The 14,773-nt window shown below is 37.5% G+C and overlaps 1 protein-coding gene across 4 annotated transcripts in view; it reads left to right on the forward strand.

Moving 5' to 3' along the window:
* LOC106554500 (contactin-4) overlaps positions 1-14,773 on the forward strand; it is a 566,498-nt gene that overhangs the window by 330,316 nt on the left and 221,409 nt on the right. For all 4 annotated transcript variants that reach the window (XM_087708901.1, XM_087708899.1, XM_087708897.1 and 1 more), the window contains exons 3-4: positions 11,336-11,462; positions 12,850-13,025. In XM_087708901.1, coding sequence (XP_087565027.1) covers positions 11,336-11,462; positions 12,850-13,025 — 303 coding nt within the window. The remainder of the gene's footprint in view (positions 1-11,335; positions 11,463-12,849; positions 13,026-14,773) is intronic.

Consider the following 14,773-nt stretch of genomic DNA (forward strand, 5'->3'; position numbering starts at 1 on the left):
CACACGGAGGAGAGCCTTTTCTGTTGCTGCCCCGACCCTATGGAACGAGCTCCCCATGGAAATCCGCACCCTCACCACTATCCAGACCTTCCGCGCAGCCCTCAAGATCTGGCTCTCCCAGCAGGCCTGGGGATAGGCTCCTAATTACCCGCCCGAGTGTTTGATTACTGAATGAAAGTTGGGTTTTATTATTTTTCTGTTGTTCACATATTGTCTTGTTTTGACCTTGCACCTCCCCTCCCCTCTGGTTGTAAGCCGCCCTGAGTCCCCTCAGGGAAAAGGGCGGCATATAAATCCCAATAAAAAAAAAAAAATATCCCTCTTCACCCAAGTGCTTATAAAAGAAGCCTTGACAGCTATCCAGAACAAACACAACCCCCTTAAACACATCCTGCACCTGACCAACCACTGCCTAACCAACACATACTTCATCCATAATGGACAAAGATACAAACCGATAGAAGGAGCACCCATGGGATCACCCCTCTCACCCGTCATCATGAACTTATACATGGAACATTTTGAAACTAATGCCTTATATAAATCTGAAAACAAACACAAACTCTGGCTTAAATATGTTGATGACACTTTCGTGATTTGGCCACACGGGAAAGAAAAACTGGACAATTTCCTCACACATCTCAACAGCCTACACCCCAAAATACAATTCACCATGGAAATAGAAGCAACCAGCCAACTTCCCTTTCTGGATGTCCTAATCTACAAAAAAAACCAATGGCTCCCTAGGACACACCATCTACCAGAAAAAACAACACACCAACTGCTACTTAAACGCACAATCCCATCACCACCCTGCACAGATCAACTCTGTAGCCAAGACCCTCATCTCCAGAATCAAATGCCTAGCCAACAAAGACCACCTGAAAACTGAATTACACACTCTCACAAAGATATTAATCTCCAATGGATTCCAAAGAAAAACAATTACCAACCTAATCCAAAAGGAAACTCCCCCCAAAAACCAAGACACAGAACAGGACAATGGCATCACCCTCCTTCCTTACTTCAAAGGCACCACAGATAAAATCAGAAAAATTCTCCACAAAGACAATATCAAGACAGCCTTCAACACTGACCAAAAAATAGCCAACATCTTAAGAAACCCCAAAGACAAAATCCAGCTAGAAAACCAAGGAGTCTACGAAATACCATGCAAAATCTGCCCTGCAACATACATAGGACAAACGAACAGAAGAAAAAATGCACACATCACAGAACACAAGAATGCAGTAAGAAAAAAAGAAAAAAACTTCATCCCTTTACCAGCACCTTAAAGTTAGAGGACATGGAATTAATTTTGAAGGAACCAGGTGTCAGCCCTCAGGCTGCCATCCAGGGGGAACCTGACCATCACCATGCCCGCTCGGCCATGCTTACATACCACTAACACTGCCACGTTGATGTTGCATCTCTGATGTCGATTGAGCCTGTAACTGCATGTGACTCTTCTACTCGGGTGCAACTGCCTACTCTGATGTAACTCTTTTGCTCAGATGTGGCTACGATGACACTGAGTGGGGGTGTGGCTGAGGCTGTGGGTCATGGTGATTAGTGATGGTGGGTGGGTGTCATCTGGGTGAAGTTGTGGGTAGAGCTGGGTGGGGTAATGGCATATGTATATATGCCTTTATTTATTTATCAGCACAAATACAACACACATACACACACACACACCATATATACATATATATGTGTGTGTGTGTGTGTGTGTGTGTGTGTGTGTGTGTGATGGTGTTAACTTGAATTAGAACTGACTTGTATTTGATTACCTTTGTATCATTGTCATTTAGTGCTGGTAATCACAAAGTTTCTTAGATAGAGATAAAAGTTTTTCACCAAACAAACTGAATTTTTGTATGCAACATGAACGCCGGAACATGACACCAGGTTAATCTTCAAAACAGAACACTTCAACAAGAGAATAATTATGGAAGCTATCGAAATAGAGAAACACCCCCACAACATGAATAAAAGTGATGATACCTCCCACCTACCAGACATCTGGAAACCATCCCTAGTCAACAAACGAGCCCCACCCAGGCTGTTACAACACGAAATAACAATAAACACACAGCCAGCAGCAATCAGCACCAATCTACCAATTATGATACAACTACACAGCCAATCAATCCACTTACTGAAGCAAGCACTCCACACACCCCCACCAAGATTTATAGAAAAACGGCAGCTCCGACCACACTTTACTTACACAAACAGGAAGCTGAAAACACCAGCCTGAAGATGACGAGTGAGACCTCGCCGAAACATTGCCAAGACAATCTCAATCTTACACCCGGGAAAAGACCCAAATACAACAAGATCAGGATACCTACACCCGTGAAAATCTACGAATAAATATATAGATGCAGATCTTGGCGTATTTGGGTGTTTTCCCATCTAAGATTGAGAGTATCTTGGTGATGTTTCGACGAAGTCCCATCAACGTCGCCAAGATACTCTCAAACTTACACTAATATATCATATTCATATTCATATTAGTAATATTAATAATGTGTATTAATAATGTGTTAAAGTATATTGTGAATTTAAAACATTAAGGAGTTGAAATTGTGGGGATTTTGAGATATACTCCTGTTATTGATTAGATATTGATAATGTTTGTTATTATTAATTTGTTATTATTAATAATCCTACACATTTGGAACATTGAAGTTATGGTGGAATAACGAGTACTTCATAAATATTAAATAATAGTATGTAGTAGGTGATTACAAATACAAGGCATACAAAAATGTTATTTATGTTTAAATGAATCAGTGGGAAAATGATAAAGGATTATATAAAAGAGAATAGTATTGCTGAAGTTGGAAGATTAGAGTTACACATACCTATTTGTATTATTATTGTTAATGTTGTTCAGAAAAGACCCGATCAATACACTGTCCACAAAATATGTATGGTGAGAAAAGAAAACTGCAAATAAAACATATTTTTCAAAACAAAACAAAACAAAAGAGGGAGCTATTGATCCAATATATTATATATAAACAAAGCTTACTTTTACAAATATTTTACGGAAAAGTAACAGCATATTCTTAGAATAATTGTTAGAATTTTTTATTATTATTTATTATTAATTAGACTTATATACCGCTTCATAGAGCTTTCAGCCCTCTCTAAGCGGTTTACAGATTTTTTAGCAAATTGAGTCAGCAAATTGCCCCCACAGTCTGGGTCCTCATTTCACCCACCCCGGAAGGATGGAAGGCTGAGTCAACCTTGAGCCGGTGAGATTTGAACCGCTGAACTGCAGATAACAGTCAGCTGAAGTGGCCTGCAGTACTGCACCCTAACCACTGCACCACCTCGGCTCCTAATTTATTTAGTTTTACGTGTGTATGATGAAGTCCACTAAGTTTACAAACCTGTGCCTACTTAACTACAGGCGAAGTTCTAAGGAGATTCTCCATCATCCAGGATACGGTTGTCCCAAAGGTGCTTTTTCAAAAGGCAACTGGACTTTTGCCTCTTGAAAAAGCATCTTTGGGACTTCAGCTGAAGTTCTTCTGCACTCTGAACTCTGAATATATTTATAAACAAAAATATTGGGACAAAGACTCACATTATCCTTCTTATTCTATTCTAATGTTTATACTTCCCATCTCTGCCCTAAGAATGCAAATATTAAACATTAGACCAAACAATAATAGAACATTTCAGCCTTTGAAAGTACTGAGTACGTGTGTGTGTGTGTGTGTGTGTGTGTGTGTGTGTGTGTGTGTGTGTGTATTAGAGGTTGGTTCCTACCTATTCAGTCCAGTTCGGCCTCCCGGCGCAGGTGAGCTGTGCTTGGCCCGGTGTGTGTGTCACAAGGCTTTGGGTCAGGAGTGTGTGAGCATGGCTGTCCCACCAAGAAGAGTGGTTGCCTCCATTGCCTCCGAAGGCGGTGGGGAGCGGCAGGAGCTGCTGCTGTGTGTGCAAGTGGAAGGTGCCTCCAAAATGGTCATTATCTTCCTCCCTGGGTTCCATCTCCCAGGCAGATGGAGCGAGAGACTGGGGCCAAGCCCTTTGGCCACAGCCGCCACTCCCAAGATCAAGCTGCTCAGCTCTCCCCCAGCACAGTCTGGGAAGAAGAGTCCTGGCCTGGCACACACACACACACACGTTGTCAAAAAAAATGGCACTGTTTTGGTGGGCGTAGCTTGGTGGTGGGTCACGTTACTAAGTGTGCATGAGTGAAGTTGGCCATGCCCATTCAGTCACATGTCCTCCACCTACCCACCCACCCCAAACCAATAGTAAAACAATTTGAAACCCACCCCTGGTGCATACATATTTCATTTCATTTCATTTTATTATATTTATATGCCGCCCTTTTCCCCCGAAGGGGACTCAGGGCAGCTAACAAATCAAATCAGGGAAGGGGGGGTACAGACAAAAAATAAAAAACGAAACATAACAATACATAATTTAAAACACACAACAGTCATACCATTCGAAACGGGGGCAGCAGTTCTTTAGCCCCAGGCCTGTCGGAACAGCCAGGTTTTAACGGCTTTGCAGAAGGCCTGGAGGGTGGTGAGGGTTCGAATCTCCACGGGGAGTTCGTTCCAAAGGGTCGGAGCAGCCACAGAGAAGGCTCTCCTCCGGGTAGTCGCCAGTCGACACTGGCCGGCGGATGGAATTCGGAGGAGGCCTAATCTGTGGGATCTAATCGGTCTAGTGGAGGTGATTGGCAGCAGGCGGTCTCTCAAGTACCCAGGTCATTCATACATACATACATACATGCAAAAACAACGAATAAATTACCCTTTGTGTTTTGTTTGATGCAATATGATGCACCACGTTTTCTAAGGGGCTGAAGTTGGTGATAACTTAGTTTGATGAAATAATAAAATAAGTTTTGAGCTGCATGTTAATACTGCGTTGTCATAAATAATGAGCATGTAAAAGGAACAACTGCAGTACATTTTTTGTAAAAATGTGGCAGTGTAGAGAAATCTTTTTTTTTTTTTGCCTTTTTAAAACAATTATCCATAAATATGTTCTGGTAGAAATAGGTCATTGCCATTGATTTATGTACCAAAGGCTTTGTTGCTTTTTCTCCAGCAGGTGTCTTTTTTCTATATCCTGAAAGATCTGAGTAGCTTTGTAAGGATATTTCTTTTTTAAAAAAAAATCTATTCATATACAGTATAATCTGGGACAGGAGGAAAGTTATAAAAATAGGTCAGTTTCTCCCAATTATCTCAGAGTATAATGAATGATATATGTCTAGTAATAGATAGAAGTATCTGTTCTTTTATCAGTAAGAAACGATATAATAAAATTATTCTTAATTGTTATTCCCCATTTATAGAGTTGAAATGAGGGAATAAATCTGGTATTCCAAAACCAGAGAACAATTAAGGATACAAAGCCCGATTTTAAAATGATTATTCAAAATGTTGCTGTTTTTTCTGTGGATTATAACTCAGATGTAAGATTTAGGGCAGTTCTACACCATTACTGTGTCTTTTAAAAGCAATTCAAGATTGATCAGTCTTTGTTCTTCAAAATGATGTTGAAATGCAATAGATACCAGGTTTATTCTCTCTCCTTGAGCACAAAGATTGATATGCAGTCAATTTTGTTCTTTTGGATGTTAACTTCTGTGATGATTCCACCCCAAAGCCTGATCGGTCCAAAAGTGGTTCTCTGCAAGGTAGAGAACCCTCCAGTTGACTTGAAGGTTGAAGACTAGCACATTAATGCAACCCTAAATGTGCAGCGCTTGCCTAAGACACAGGGAAATACATGTTATAAGGTAAATATTGTCTGATGATGGAAATATTTTTTCTGCTTCTGGTTTGATTCCCTGTATCTGTCTACACCACGGGTGTCAAACTCACGACGTCACATTGTTGTCACATAATATGTCATGGCTTTTTTCTCTTTCGCTAAACTGGGGGTAGGCGTGGCCAGCATGTGACACAACTGGCCCACGGGCCGCGAGTTTGACACCTCTAGTCTGCACTCTTTGTCTCTTAGATGGATTTCAGACTTCACTTTTTTACTTGTCTTAGTTTTCATGTATTACATGATTGAATTTCTGGCTAGACCTGTTGAACTGCCATTAACTCAGTTTAAGAAACCCATTAGACTGCTGCTGTCTCTTTGCTTATTGTGAACATTTGAACACTACAGGATAACTCTGCTATAATTTTAATCTTCCATTTGCCTATTCAATGTTGACATCTTTTCCTGAGACAAATGGATCATCCAATACTTAGATCTTTGGTTCAATGAAAACATTACAACTTCCTTATCCTTATCATATTTTTAATCTGTTTCCTATATCCTGCCACTCTGCCCATCTTCGCTACCAATTCACCACTTGCTCTTGTCACCTTTACATCTTCTCCTTCCCTTAACCTCTTGTTTCTCTACCTCTTCACTGTTGCAAGATGTCTACTTCTCCCAAAACAAAGAGGTAGGTCAGTTACATGTGCATCAGTGGGTCAGTTGAATGTGCAAATTTGAGGCTTTCTTTTTAATCCAGATACTACTTGAGGGATAGATAGCTAATGAAAACAATTGATTGGCCAGGGAAGTAAAAACTACCTTTAAATCATTTTTACCCTTTAAAAATTGAGTCTTCTGGAGGCAAAACCATTCATAGCATCCATTGCTTCCCCTTCACTAACCTGGTTTTACTCTATATTTGCTCAAGATCTAATTCAGATCTTTTACTGAAGAGTGAAAGCTCAGAAAATTCACTGGTATTTTTCTTTATGCAAGTAAAAACACAACAAAACACTAGAGAGAAGAAATCAGTATACTCTCTGGGGCTAAGACATAAATGGTATCACATGGGAAACATTTCTGTCTAGGGACATAAATACTTTTCATATTCAATATCTTTATCTAGACAGATAATCCTATCCTGCCCTTGCCTCTACAGTACAGTTTATTCCTGATTATTCTTGGTTTATGTTTTTGAATCTACTGTCTTCTCCTACGTGTAACCTGGAAGTTAACTAGATACGTTTTTAATGATCCAGATTAAATGCAGAGAATCCAAAATCCTGATCCCAAAGGACATGTCCCATTTCTGCAAAGTTCATTTATTTCTTCCTAGAAAAGTGTAGAGAAAGATGAAGTGTTCGAATGCTTTTGATTTCGCTCTAGATTGCAAAATTGTTGGTCAGTAAATTAAGTTAGTGAGTTTCCTGACAATATCAGTGTATATATTTCCATGAATGAATCTCCCATAGAGGGCATGGACCCTGATCCCACCCTGCAAGTCTCTGCTGATTCTCTCCCAGTTGGGCTGTTGCACTCTTTTAACCCTGGAGCTTGACAACTTGCCAACAGCCAGCCCTGCCTGCTGGCTCAGTGGCTTTTCTGCCATCCTGAAGCTGTGAAACCTCCAGGGACTTGCCCAGGGCTCAGAGTCTCTTGCAAGCAGACTTGCTTTTTTCTCTTCGTTTTATTTCTCCTTCTCACAAGAATAAATTGATAAACCAAGGAAAGAGAAGGGGGGATGCAGGCAGGAGGTTGATTTGTAAGTTCCTTGGTCAACCACCGAGACCTCAGGCTGACTGCTCATCTTTATAAGCTGCCTTGTGGATGGTTACTGCCTATAGTCCGGGCTCTGAGGGTTTGTGGAATAGTAAAAGTGGCTGCATGGAAAGTTCTTTATTAAGTTAGTTCAGCAAGAAGAAGCTAAGGTCAATGTAGAATGTCATTAATTTCTTTATTTCTTTTTTCTCAATAGATTTTAGACTGTGTTAGTTAAAAATCCATACCGTGTACGGGTTCTGGGAAGTCGGGGGGGGGAGGAGGAGGGGGGCTGGGGGGGTGGAGGGAGGGAGGGGCATACAAAAAAATTGTACTTCAATGTTTTAATGATTGACGAATGATGAAATATTTGTGTTTTTTTAAAGAAATAAAACCTTTGGAACACGAAGGATCTTTATTTATTTACATATATGCATGTTTTGAAAAAAAAATGATATTGCCCTTCAAAGCCCAATTTTGGGGGCGGGCAATTCACAACAGACTGTAACATTGATTGTCATGGCTACATCTCATCTATCCAAATTTCATGTGCTGGGGAAGAAAAATCACTCCTCCCCCCCCTAATTGTAGCAGTAGTATTAATTAATTTGCACAGTGCTAATGACAAACATAAACAATGTTATTATTTTGCATTAGTGAAAACAGTACTTTCAGGAAGAAATTAAAAAAAAGGAACAAGTTTTCTGTTCTCCTTTTTAGTATTGTATTGTAAATATATCGGATACTGTATATTAAAAATATTATTTTACTGCCACATTAGAAAACACATGTTTATAATGATTGTGGTTATTACTTGTTAGCAGAATGACAGAAATACTGGCACTATTAGAACAGTTTCATCTGACTTTTCATTACTGTGCCTGCAGAAATAATTCTATAAAAACTAACCTGTAGCTGAAGATAAAATTGGGCAATAGTGAGCATATAAATAAAATGACCTAATTAATAAAAGTGTGCAACTTGCTTTTTAATTGTGAGGATGTTTGGATCAAATAAAATGCCTTTGGATGCTTAAGATTTGTTCTATTACAATGTTCTTGAACAAAAAGAAAAGTGGGTTGAATTAAAGGTTATGGAAAATTGCTTAAGGTAATGTCTTGTTATTATATATTTTTATTACATCGTAACATATTTATAGGGACTGGGTGGCTAAGATGCTGGGGTTGTTGGATCAGAAGGTCAGCAGTTCAGCGGTTCGAATCCCTAGTGCTGTGTAACGGAGTGAGCTCCTGTTACTTGTCCCAGCTTCTGCCAACCTAGCAGTTTGAAAGCACATGAAAAATGCAAGTAGAAAAATAGGGACCACCTTTGGTGGGAAGGTAACAGCGTTCCGTGTGCCTTTGGTGTTTAGTCATGCTAGCCACCTGACCATGGAGACATCATCGGACAATGTTGGCTCTTTGGCTTTGAAACGGAGATGAGCATCTCCCTCTAGAGCCAGAAATGACTAGCATGCATGTGCGGGGGAGGGGACCTTTACCTTTACCTTTTTTAACATATTCATGTTGAAATATATTTCTGTTATGTAAGGACATTAACTTTTCCATTTTGCCCAAGTCTAAAAATATTCATTGTCAGCTTATTTTTTCACCCTTCCAATCAATCATGGTTTGCTATTGCTTGCTTCCTAGGGCTAAGAGAAAGAGAATGGGCCAACTGGGTGACCCAGCTAGCCTCATGTCTAAGGCAGGAGTAGAACTCACAGTCTTCTAACTTGATGACTTAACCTCTACACCAACCTGTATTTTTTTCAATGATAAGTAGAATCTTAAGTGAGCTACAGTTCACTTTATCAGCGGCAGGGAGTAAGTAGAGATATGCAGAAGTTAACAATAACTAGGGGAAAGAAATTAACTAATTTGTTTGATTTTTTTTAAATATAATGTCACAGTGTTTTTTTTCTTTAATGTCACTTTTTTTTCCTCTTCAGGAAAAAGTCATACTTGGAAATTCTATATCTTACATTGTGAAGGTCTTAACAATTGTTCCTATTTCAAACCCCTCATGAATATGTGTGTATTCATGTCTTAGTTATGAATTAATGTTTTAAAGAACTGAAAAAAATTGCAATTTCTCTCATTCTTTGTCTTTGTGTGGAATCTACAGAGCAATTTTACATAATTCATTCATATGTGATGTTTTGAATTCTTCATGCCAGATGGCTAACAGGTGCATGCTGTGTAAAATTTTATGTTTAATACTGATTCTCACCATCTGAGATTTTTAACTCCCCAAATGAATAGAATAATGTACCATCTTTTCTTGCAAAAGGACTGTATGGGCTGCCGACTAAACAAATTATGAACTTGGTTATCTCAAACACACAGTGGTAGTAATTAGAGAGACTGGGAAAAGGAGAAGAATAATCAATTAAATAATGCTAATTGGACATTGTTACCATTTATCCTCTTTTCCCTTTTTCTTTTGTTCTAACAGCTGCTATAGGATTTTTCATATACATTAGTTGATGCAGTTTATTTGCTTAAAACAAAGTAATAGCCACTAATGGGTTATTTCTATATTAAAAAAATAATTACGTTGTTTTTTAAAAGAGTATGTGTCAGTGGTATTTCAATGGCTAATCTGCTAATATGTCATGAAATGAATTTGATGGTGTTCCCCCCCCCCCCCGCTTTTTTTGGCTATTTATGTTAGTTATGAGTATCTTTGTCACAACTGCCAATATTTTTTTGAATCCTAAATCTTCAAATGTTCACGGTGTTCGGATTTGAAACAGTTTCTGCTATGTCTTTCAAGTGAAACTTTGCTCTGCATTAGATAAGTATTACTTTTACAGCTCACCAATTGTAATGCTACATGCAACTGATACACAACCTGATATTTGTATACAAAGCAATATATATATATATATATATATATATATATATATATATATATATATATATATATATATATATATATATATATATATATATATATATATATATATAATTTTTAAAATAATTGTCTATTCTAATAATGGCATGTTGTTGCTATTATACACAAAAATAATATCTTAACCTTACCCTGAGATTCTCAGTTCACTGCAGAAAAAAAAAAAACTATGAAGAAAAATGATATAAAATCTTTCTTCAATGGATCCCCTTTTTTCTATTTTTGCAACTATTGCCTTATTCCAGCTATGACAGCCTTTTGGGCATTTCCTCTGTAACTAGTTGACAAAAGCAAGGGATATTTATTTTTATTACTGTGCTTCTCTGATACACTCAGCCATCTGTTATGGATGCTTCTAGACAGCAAACCTCAAGAGGTCCTCAGTAGATCGCAATGTACACACATATACACACTATAACCTAATATCTTCTCCCCTGATACAGAAGGAACATTTGACTCCATTCCTGAACAAAACCCAGCTCCTTCTTTCCCTTGAGCTTAAATAACCAAGAAAGAATTTGTTCTAGGCTCTTGTTTTTTTAATAATACCTGGGAAACAAAAAGAGAAGTTTCATATTCCAGAATCAATCACATATGGTCTTTTAGGTGTCCAAGTAGGTCAGAATGAATGTGTCAGTTTACTATATTTTACTTTGGATGTGCTCAAATCCATGTCTGATTTCTTTCAAACTATTTACCATGAAAATATGCCTTTTGTACACCATGAATTAATTGTGATTTATAAGAAATGCAGTATTTTATTTTACTACAGATATGATCACCTAAATGTTGTAGCCCAAATATTTTCTAAATCTGACTGGTATAATTGTTTTATTTATTTGCATAATAAGCAGTAGTCCATAAAATCTTAATGTCAGTACTCTGTTTATTGTAGATGATAACATACTGCATGGACCAGTTTTTATCCAGGAACCAAGCAGCGTGATTTTTGCACTTGACTCTGAGGAAAAAAAAGTTAAACTGAACTGCGAAGTGAAAGGAAATCCTAAGCCAACTATAAGGTAAACTGTATTTATCAACAATTTTGTCAATATCTTACAGTATCCAGTAATGCCTCCAAGCCAATCAAGCCTCCATGTTTTTACACAATACTACTTTTTGTAAAATAAAATCTGAAATCTTACGCTACTGTGAAGTATCATAAGAGATTCACAGAAATGACAGCAACTCCTATGGATGCTGGAATTCAATGACATTTTGTCAGTCTCACACAATATCTCAAGAGTTCAATGATAGTTTAGCTATTGGTTGGAAGCATGCCCAGACTTCTCCAACCAATTGAGGAATTTTGCAGTTGACCGGAATCAAGTTTCCAGTTGATAGGAAAAGTTTGCTCATTTCTGTTCTATAGTAATCAAGAGAGATTCTATTACTTTAGTGGCTCCTGCTGGTAGGAGTAGATACCAGGATTAATTGAGAGTACTTCATCAGCAATTTTTTTTCCTTTCCTTGTTTACGTGTCTTATATGCAAATTTTTGATCCTATATAGTGTTTTATTATGTTGCTGAAGTCATGTTCTAATGACACATTTTTAGGAGAATCTAAAATGTTTAGGACAGCATTTCGTTGTAGTGGTTAAGACAACAGGATAGAAACCAGGAGACTGTGAGTTTAAGTCCTGCTTCAAGAATAAAGGTCAGCTTTGTGACTTTGGGCCTGTCAGCCCATAATATCAGGCTCAGGCAATCAGGCAGTTCCTGTTGCAACCAATGGATCAACACTCAGGAGAGCAAAAAAAAAAGTTGATCCTGCACTTCTGGAAAAATGTTATCCTGTTTCCCCGAAAATAAGACCTCCCTGAATAATAAGCCCAATCAGGCTTTTGAGCACATGGGCTAAAATAAGCCCTTCCCAAAAATATTGCAAAACAACAGCAGCCGTGAAGTGACCATGCTCGCCGACTCCTGCACCTCAAAAATAATAAGACCTCCCTGAAAATAAGGCCAAGCACTTGTTTTGGGGGAGTCAAAAGAAAATAAGACCCTGTCTTATTTTTTGGGAAACACAGTAGGAAGAGAACAAAATTGTTTTATTCTTTTGCTGAAGTCATGTTCTAATGACAGGACTTTAGACACTAATGTCAAAGGGACAATCTAGATTTAAATAAAACAAATAAGTGTAAGTGGCATTATCTGTGAGGTAGTAGATATAAATAATTTATTTCTTAATATGTCCTTTTGTGCTAGGATATTTAGTCCTAGAATGGTACAACAGTGGTGTAAATAATGTTTCATCTATTGTAATATGTAGTATTTTAGACTTTAAGAAGTACATAATTGCTTGCTTGTTAGGAAGTACATAAGGAATTTTTATTTTATGTCTTCTTTTGGATACACAAAAAATAGTTAAGGAAGCAAAATTAAACTACCACCTCTTTTGTAATATAGGTGGAAGTTAAATGGAACCATTGTTGACATTGGTATGGATTACCGCTACAGTGTGGTTGAAGGCAGCTTGTTGATCAATAATCCCAATAAAACTCAAGATGCTGGAACATACCAGTGCATAGCAACAAATTCATTCGGAACAATTGTTAGCCGAGAAGCGAAACTGCAATTTGCTTGTAAGTAGAAATTATATAATATGTCATATACTGCTTTATTATAGCATAATATTGAGAAAAGCGATAACATTAGCTATGTTAGAATATTATTCATTATTCTGTTTAGAATGTGTCCTGATTTAGAGAATAAATTCTTAAATTGGTTTGGAATTATATTTTGATAGGTCTTGTTTTGGCTAAAAGAGTAGTAAATGTTGGTAATTTTTTTAGTTGGGTAGAAAAGAAAAAAGATCTATCACTATAGATCTGATAAGGTTGTAACTGTTTAACATCTTCTTAAACTTCCTTAGAATTCAAATGTATATGAGAGCTCTCTCTCTCTCTTTCTCTCACCCCCCTCTCAATTTACACAATAGTTCATAAAATTACCAACAATTCAGTGATAATAATTTTGGCCTTTAGTAGGTCACTTAAAGGTTAACTCTTTCAAATGTCTTCTCTGCTATCCCAAGGTGAAATATATTATAGGAATAGGTGTAATCAACTTATAGGGGAAATGGGACACATAAGTATTTAATAAAGAAAGAAAAAATAGAAAAGTATTAAACTATAAATACAGTGTTGATTTTCAATGTGGAAAATAAGAATAAAAAAAGACTTTTTTTAAAAAAAAAATGCTGAATCAAGCTTAGAGGTACGGAACTGAATAGTATGTTCAGGAGATATGTCCAATAAATAGAACAATACAGATAGTGTAATGAAATGTCTTGTTTTATACTTCAAAGGGACAAATTAATGAATGCTATTTCTGTTAAGTAGAACGTTGGATAGGTTCTGATTCAGAATGTTGTAGAGATTCATTATATCACATTAAGCTGCAATAGATTTGTTAGTTACAAATTATATGAACACAATTGCATCTTCTTATACCATTTACAATTCAGTGTTGTGTTAACCTAGCCATTTAGTAATTTAAAAAGAATAAATATTTGAGGCACCATTTTCATAGTGTTTACATGGTCTGATCATGAATTCAAGGAGCTTGCTAGAGGAGGAGGAGGAGGAGGAGGAGGAGGAGGAGGAGGAGGAGGAGGAGGAGGAAGAGGAGGAGGAGGAGAAAGAGGAGGAGGAGGAGCAGGAGGAGGAGGAAGAAGAAGAGGAGGAGGAGGAGGAGGAGGAGGAGGAGGACCTAAATTGTCCTTGGACTTTAGAAAACAAACAGGCACTTGCCCCATAACATCCCAGGTGTAGTATGTGTTGATAAGAAAGGCAAAAAGTATAGTGTATAGTGGACTTTACAGTATTTGGAGGTATCAGAATAGAAGAGGAAAACCTGGAGAAAAATCACAAAATGCAAACACCTGCAAATAAAAGTAGAACTATAGAGGCAAAAACAGGCAAAATTAGTACCAATAGTAATAGGTGCCTTGGGTGCAATCCAAAAATTTCTGGAATATCACCTGAACACCATTGGCATTGACAAAATCACCATTAGTCAATTTGCAAACGGAAGCTTTATACAGCAGATCAGCTTGCATCCTGCTACAAAACCAATGTGCAACATCAAACAACAACTTCTGCCTATACCTGGCCCTCAGGATAGATTTGCTAAGTGGATAAAAATGCCAACTCCAGTCTAAACATCTGGCTAACTGTGTGACCAACCATAATAATACTTCTTTGTATAATATTTTTAAGACATAAAAATCACACAATTTAATATTTTTTTTCTATATTTTATTGAAGAAACAGTTAAAAACCATCCCACCAGATGCTCAGAAGGTCTAAGGATCTTTTTTCATTTTGAT

This window comes from Thamnophis sirtalis, unplaced genomic scaffold, assembly GCF_051295495.1.
Source record: "Thamnophis sirtalis isolate CommonGarterSnake01/CBP01778 unplaced genomic scaffold, rThaSir2_p1.2 scaffold_3, whole genome shotgun sequence".
NCBI lineage: Eukaryota > Metazoa > Chordata > Lepidosauria > Squamata > Natricidae > Thamnophis > Thamnophis sirtalis.